Source organism: Scardinius erythrophthalmus (assembly GCF_964197995.2).
Source record: "Scardinius erythrophthalmus genome assembly, chromosome: 8".
NCBI lineage: Eukaryota > Metazoa > Chordata > Actinopteri > Cypriniformes > Leuciscidae > Scardinius > Scardinius erythrophthalmus.
In genome coordinates, this window is record NC_138228.1 from 17942765 (window position 1) to 17951170 (window position 8406).

General features: G+C 34.2%; 1 protein-coding gene across 1 annotated transcript in view; it reads left to right on the forward strand.

Annotated features, from left to right (window-relative positions):
• Positions 1-7870, forward strand: part of glg1b (golgi glycoprotein 1b) — a gene marked incomplete at its 5' end in the record, with an annotated part of 54819 nt that extends 46949 nt beyond the window's left edge. Inside the window, 4 exons of the mRNA XM_081372582.1 lie at positions 1040-1147; positions 1987-2107; positions 3887-3993; positions 5871-7870. Coding sequence (XP_081228708.1) covers positions 1040-1147; positions 1987-2107; positions 3887-3993; positions 5871-6038 — 504 coding nt within the window. The 3' untranslated portion in view covers positions 6039-7870. The remainder of the gene's footprint in view (positions 1-1039; positions 1148-1986; positions 2108-3886; positions 3994-5870) is intronic.
• Between the last annotated feature and the right edge of the window lie 536 nt (positions 7871-8406).

Consider the following 8406-nt stretch of genomic DNA (forward strand, 5'->3'; position numbering starts at 1 on the left):
TATAACAAATGTGCAGTTTAATATTTTTTTGTAAATCATCATACAATATTTTTTCATATTTGAAATATAATCTTTTGTTACAATGTACTTTACTGTCACTTTTGATCAATTCAATGAAATGTGTTCTTGCTGAATAAAAACAGTAATTTTAAAAATGTATTAAAAAAAACTGACTGTCCCCAAACTTTTTTAAAGGTCAAGGAAATCTATTTCTATTTCCTCCCTCTGTTTTCATGGTCTTGCGCAAATTCTAGTCTAAATTCGGTTATTTACAGGCGATAGATGTAATATTGCAGAAAAAGTCAGTTGCATCAGTTGCTCATTTAATTTAAATTTCATTTTTATTAAGCTTAAAAGGTTAGTTCACCCAAAAATAAACATTTATGTCATCATTTACTCACCCTCATGTGAGTAAATTTAATCTGTTCATCATATAAAGCAATCAAGTCTCTTCAGAAAATTTGGACTAAACCACTCAATTCACATGGATTCGTTTTATTATCTCTTTATGAGCTTAATGTCCTAACTGAACTAAGGCCTAATCCTGGCTTAATCTAAGCCTTGTCTATGAAATCAGACCTTTAAGTTTTATTTTAATTCTGTCTGGACAGTGTAGAATGACAGGAACCTATTAGTATTGTATCTGGTAATGACAGTCCGAATCCAAACTGCTGTCCTATGTTATGTCACGAGATTTTGTGCTAACTGCTGCACCAAGGCTTAATTGGTTTTATTAAAGGTTTTGAAAACTGTTATTGTATTAGGACTATTTGATCTGCTATGCTGCAGAGAGTGTTTGTAATGCAATGGGACAGGAACACCCTCCTCCTACAGGCTGGTGTCCATAAGCTATAGGCTCTCGTGGAGCAAACAAGCAGAAATGGGTCTCTTGATTAGTCAGTAAAGAAAATGTACTTTTCTTCTGAGGAAGAAAATTGAGATTTTATACCTTTAGTCACTTCTTCATAACGTGTGTGTGTGTGTGTGTGTGTGTGTGTGTGTGTGTGTGTGTGTGTGTGTGTGTGTGTGTGTGTGTAAGATCATGCGGCTGTGTGCAGAGGAAGCTGCCGCGCAGGAACAGACGGGTCAAGTGGAGGAGTGTCTGAAGAACAACCTACTGAAAATTAAACAAGAGGAGTGCAAGACGGTACAGAACACATCCTCAAACATGCTTCATCTGCTACACACTGGTTTCCTCTGCATCAGTTGCTATGGAAACAGCATCAGTATCTTTAAACCCACATCTGTGGGGTTTATTTATGAGCAGAGATTCCCACACTAGACAAATAGGTGGTTGTTTTATATAGATGTTTAGATTTTTTGCTTACATTGGTCATATTCAATATGCTGAAATATGTATATTCGGTTCAAATATATATACATACAGTATGTATGTATATTTTTAAAGAAATTGATACTTTTATTGAGTAAAGACACAATAAATTAATCAAAAGTGACAGTAAAGACATTTATAATGTTAGAAAAGATTTCTATTTCAAATAATTGCAGTTAATTAACTTTATTAGTCAAAGAATCCCACAAAAATATGAAGCAGCACAACTGTTTTCATTGTTAATAATCATAAATGTTTCTTGAGCAGCAAATCAGCATTTTAGAATGCTTTCTGAAGGATCTTGTGACACTGAAGACTGGAGAAATGATGCTGAAAATTCAATATATATATTGAATTATATTTTATTATATTTTAATATCTATTTAAATACAAAACAGTTCTTTTAAATTGTAATAATGTTCCACAATATTACTGTTTTACTGTATTTTTGATCAAATAAATGCAGCCTTTCAATTTAACATTTAAAGTTTTTACTGACCCCAAACTTTTGTACAGTAGTGTAACCCCCCCCCCCCCCCGTTTTGTGCTTCACATGTGAAATGAGCAACAGTCCGCTCACACACAAGCTGTAATAGTTACATACAGGTTTAGTGTCTGCATTTCAGTCATTTCATCCTCTTTTTCATGTGTAGGAGGTGTTGAACATGCTCAAAGAAAGCAAAGCAGACATATTTGTGGATCCTGTCTTGCACACAGCCTGTGCTCTGGATTTGAAACACCACTGTGCAGCCATCAACCCTGGAAGGGGCAGGCGTGAGTATTCACTGTATTGTGTGTGTGTGTGTATATACACAATATACACACTATCAGCATATGAGCGGAGTGGAGCGGTGAGAAGCTCAGCTCATCGCTCACGGAACTGTTCACCCCTCCGCTCCCCCGCTCAAAGCTACATCAGGCCGCTCCGCTCATTTTCGCTCAGCGCTCAACGCAGTTTGCTTCGCGCTCCACTCAAATCACCCCCCCGCTCGCTCCAAAAAAGGAAAAAAATCTACATGTATATCACTTTTAGCTTAGACCACAGCCTTACCTCCTAAAGAACTAATGAGCAACAACAACATTTTTCAAATAGAAATGTTTTATTTCAAATTACAAATTAGTCCTATGTAAAAAGGAATATAGCCTACACAAAAAGTCCTGTAAAATTAAATGAATAAATGGGCCTAATAATATAAATAAGAATTATATAAAAATATACATAAAAGTTTTAAAAGTAAATTAACTATTAGGCCAGAATTTTGATAAGTGAACTTTTGCGCAACGCGCACGTTTTAAATTAAAATTGGCTTATATCCATTGTACACACAAACTGCTGTAAAATTAAACAAATAAATGGGCCAAATAATATAAATATTATTACGGACGATACAGATTAGATAAAATGAACCATTAGGCCTACTTGAATGACAAAACGAATTTGTTTGAATATTACGCTATATTTAATTTACACTTTGTTACAAGTTACTTGGCTAACCTTTTGCTTTCTTCCCAGCGCGTTCACGTATCATGTTTTCGAGAGATGTGTCTTTTTAGATTCCAAAATGAATCTTTACTGACTGAAACGATGTCTTCACATTCGTTTTCTTGTACCACATTATCATTGTTAGTTAATTTTATATTAATACCTGTATGACTTCTCATTTTCCTTTTTGAAATACTTTTTGAACTCCATTATTGAGCCGAGTTTTGACTGAAAATAGCCTGCTGTTGATGACTGTGCAAGACAGACGGATTCTGGGTCAGGCTTGACTGTGCATGCTTCAGACTCGTGGTGTGAGCGGAGCGAAATTGGAGCGGGAAATAGGGCGACGCTCCGTCCTTTTAAAAATGCCGCTCTGCACTCTGTCCAAGATCCGCCCGCTCGCGCTCCACTCCGCTCACATGCTCTGCACACTATACAGTCATACTTTTAAAGATGCTATGAGACATATTTCTTTCTTATTAAAGGTAGGGTAGGCAATTTGTTTCATAAACACTTTTTGTTATACTGGTTGAAACTCTCTTCTCACCCTGAATAGCAATCAATAATAGAATTGCTCTAAATATCTAAACATGTACATATATCTTCTGTGGAAGTCACAGGACCAAAAAATGTATTGTGACGCTTTACAGACGCTGCTGTGTGAGTTGTGATCATGTGTTTTGAAGGAGGCTCTAAAGGGAGGGTGGGATCTTATGCTTTCAAAGCTAGCTTGCTATTGCTAGCCTGTCTGAAATTGCCTACCCTACCTTTAAATATCTTGCTCCACATAGTTTCATATTAAACCCCAAATACATCATTTCACACTGAATATTCTGTTTCACAGATGAATGCATTATAAAAACAATTTCATGTTGTTTAATTCATGATGCCTAGTAAGATAACTGTTTTGAGGGTCTATTTTAGAGACCTTATTTCCGTGTTGGTAGATAGAGAGGAAAAAATATATGGAACTTGACAGATGGTGTTATTATGGTGTGTTGTTTTTTCTTCTTCTTCTTAACTCTGCAATTTGGAGCTCCTGACTCCCTGTGTTTGTAATCCTTTCCCAGAAATGTCCTGTTTGATGGAAGCTCTGCAGGACAAGCAGGTGCGTCTACAGCCAGAATGCAAGAGAAGATTACAGGACCGCATAGACATGTGGGGCTATGCAGCGAAGGTCAGTACACAAACACATTTAACCCTTTTACACGCAAGTTTCAAATATTCTGGCTGAGCCCCCAGCGGGAGTTTTTTAAGACGAACGTAATTTTAGAATGCGTCAAATATTATTTCTATGCCGACGCGTCATGCTTCACACCGCAGGGATGTATGACAGATGTATCGCTTTTATTTAATTTTTCCTTTTTTATTTAAAATATTCACAATCTTGTTAACTATATCATGAACTATCTGATATTACGATTCTCAAATGTGTGTAAGTAAATGTGTTTTGTCTTTTAAAAACCTTGATAATGATCATGTTAGTTGATCTATTACGCACAATAGGGGTTAGGACCCCACACTATTCCATTGGCTCAAAATACTTTTAATAGGCACTCTCTTTAGTGCCTGTTTACAATTCCTACAAAATCATGTTATGAAAAATGCTGTTTGAACTACGTTATAAAGGTCTGTATTAGTTAGCTTATGTACTAGCATAACATACAGATACCCGATTAGCCTGATAGCTTAGTTTATACATGCATTTGCACTTACCCTACATGTATTCACAATCATCTTTAATGTAATTACGTGTTAAATACATTTTTAAATGTCGAAATATTTTTGTTATAAAAGGAATGTAATGATGATCATTTATTCACTTAATAGGCTATTATTATTTATTAACTAACAGTTTATCAACTGAAAGAAACGTTCACTTTGTTTTATTATGCACTATATAGAAAGCTATAAATATTTTAAATTAATATCATTTGTATGTACTTAGTATTAAGTGATAGTTGATGAAGACCCGGTTTCGAGGGAGGACCCGATCCGTCATGACACCCTCATGTTAGTTTGCGCCGCAGTTTAACATCATGTAAATTCACCTACTTCTCCCGAATTACATGAAAGTAAGTGACAGGTGAAGTGGGAGAAGAAGCTATATAGTTATAGTAAACTATATAGTTGCCGATACAATATGATATGAATTAAGCACATCGTCAAATTACAATTGAAGGGATTATTATTGCTGCTTCCATAGACATCAGTGTGTATTTAACAAACTTTACATTTTTATATATTTTTTGCTATTACTTATGTGTATTTAAATGTCAAAGAATAAACAACATAGAATAAACAAATGCAAAATATAGAATAAACAAATGCAAAATAAATGGTGTCACACTCCCTCTTCCCCTAAATTGAGTATTTAGAAATAATATTTACACAATATAACTGAAGGCCAAAGTAATTCAAAACAACCTAAGAGTTATAAATCAAATGTACAAAAGCAAGTTTCACAAAAGGCACATAACCACAGAGGAAATCAAGTCAGCGCAAAACAAATGGCACGCATTCGGCCTCCATAGAGTGTTTGGGGTGGTCATTTTCAATGGAACCAGAATTAGACCAATCAGGATCAGACCAATCAGGATCTCTGCTGGCTTGAGTGCAGGCCACACCTTCTCCTGCAACAGAAACACTTACTTTCTAAAATACATAAGCTGTAACAGTACGCGTCAAAGGGTTAACTAACTGTCTAGATAGACAACTAAAAAAATTTTTTATAAATAAAAAAAATCTTAAATTATTATAAATTATAAATCTTATAAATAAATCTTATTATTAAAAATATATACATTACAATTATTATTAATAATAATTTTAAACCATTATATTAAGATCAATTATTATTAATGTAATAATTAAAAAATAAATTAATATGGACATTTATATTATATATCAGCAATATTATTATTATTATTAATGTTTATTTATTAACAACTCTTCACTTTGATAATGTCGCCTAAAGGATGTTATGTCAGGTTTAGCTGAATTCTGGGGACAAAGTCATTTCCTCATTATGAGTTCTAGTTTGTGATTTCCCAGGTGGCACCAGCTGAAGGTTTCTCGGACCTCGCTGTGCAAGTCATGACGTCACCTTCGAAGAACTACATCTTGTTCGTGATTGCACTGGCTGTGTCCATCCTCTTCCTCGTGGGGCTGCTGTGTGGCCGCATCACCAAACGTGTGACCAGAGAGCTGAAAGACAGGTAGAGCGAGGATGCCGCCCATCCGCCCCCTTCCTGTTGCACACCTCATTTCCTGCCCTCGCTGTTCTTTGTACTTAAACCTGCGAAGACTTTAGGAGCTGTCAGCGGACCTTCTGTGGGCTGGTGTGATGTTAGGAACCCTCTCTAGCCCATGAATCCAAACGATAAACTTTTGAAATGCTTCTCGGACAGGATCAAGATCGTATTGGGACATTATGCCTTGATTATTTATGGTTTTTGTTTTGAGAGTGGCAGCCTTACTTCTTGACTGTAAAATGTTCATGTGTCAATGCAGTATTTTTCTCGTCGTATCTTTTCCAGTTTTTGAGAATGTGCGGTCACGGATGGGCTTTAATCAGCAGCTTACATTAAAAAGTTCAGAAGCCATCTTTATTTTAATTTTTTTTTTATTATTATTATTATTATCATCCCTACAGTTTTTGTTTGTTTTTAATCTTAGTCCACTTGATTTTTGGATGTCTGGGATTGATTTTTGGATGTCTCCTGAATGTTTTGACACTGGGGAGGTACGATGGTTTTTCTAGTCCAATGTGATGAACTTGGTGACATGTGAAACAGTGGTCTTTATCAGGTAAAAGACGTTTTATCATACATTAAATATAAACTTGCAAAGATTATGACATTTGAATACACCTAGTGAACACCAGCCCCACCAATTCAAATATGTACATTGTGACATTATTTTCTTAACAATTTCACTATTTTGCTCATGTAATGGGTAATGGTGTATTTGCTCGATGTAATTGGAATTTTACTTTTGAGGTTTTGTCATTCCCACTATCCTCAATAGTGTTTCTCGTTGCTCATTTTTACCGTTTTATGGTTTAAAAAAAAAAAGTCACTAATACAAATTGGTTTATTTCTATATGTAAAGGTAGTACATCAAATACAGCAAAAGAAAAGAGTCACAATGTCATAAAATGTTTAGTTTTCTTTGAACAAAATGTGACAATTTTGTGTTTTTAGTGTCCGTTTTGCGCAATTTCAGACATTAAGTGATAAATATACGAAGAGAATGAAATTGGAGTAGACCTTTAGAGGTGGTTTCATGTTAAAGATCTTTGTATTGTCCAGGGCCAAGTTTCCTTCGGACCAACGTTGTAAGGTTGATCGCGACTATATACCCTGTTTCAGAGGTACTTTGAATGTTCACAGGACAATTGCACTCTTTTTTTATGTTTTGTTATGTTTGGCTTAAGCCTTATTTATTGTTTACAACAAATGTGCTGATCTTGGTTTCATATATGTGAGTGTGTGTGTGTGCATAGAGATAAATATGTTCTAATGTTGCCTTTTCTCTTTCTCTGTCATACCAGTGAAAGGAAACGTCCATTAGTCCCCATCGATGGTGGCTCTGTATTTTTTCAAAGCTGTACCCACAAACATCTCTAGGATGAAAAGGAATTACATACTTGTCTTTGTCTATTTGTTAGTTACTCTGATTATAACTGTGATGATTATATGCATAACATTTGCTGAAGACATAAGGGTTTTCTAAAAGATCCGTGCATGCTTTTCCCCCAAAACTCATTCTGCATCCGCTCACATATGAGCAAAATAGTGCCAGTCAAAAGTTTGGATGTTTTTGAAAGAAGTCTCTTATGCTCATCAAGGCTGCATTTATTTGATCAAAAATACAGGGAAAAAATTGTAATATTATTACAATTTAAAATAATGGGATTATATTTTAATATACTTTAAAATATAACTTATTCCTGTGATGTAAAGCTGAATTTTCAGCATCATTACTCCAATCTTCAGTCACATGATCCTTCAGAAATCATTCTAATATGCTGATTTATTATTAATGTTGGAAACAGTTGTGCTGCTTAATATTTTTTTGGAACCTGTGATACTTTTTTCAGGATTCATTGATGAATAAAAAGTTTAAAAGAACAGCATTTATTCAAAATAAAAATCTTTTCTAACAATATAAACCTTTACTGTCACTTTTTATCAATTTAACACATTCTTGCCTAATAAGAGTATTATAAGTATAAAAAATAAATTACTGACCCCAAAGCTTTTGATGATTTCTTTTTTAAATAAATACTGTTCTCTTTTTTTTTTTTTTTTTTTTACTTTTTATTCATCAATGAATCCTGAAAAAAAGTATCACAGGTTAATGAAAAAAATAGTAAGCAGCACTTCTGTTTCCAACACTTATGGTAAATCGGTATATTAGAATGATTTCTGAAATTTATAATAACAATATTAAAATTGAAAACCATTATTTTAAATTGTAATAATATTTCACAATATTAGTTTTTTTTTCTTCTGTATTTTTTATTAAATAAATGCCGCCTTGATGAGCATAAGAGACTTCTTTCAAAAACATAAAAAATAGTAAT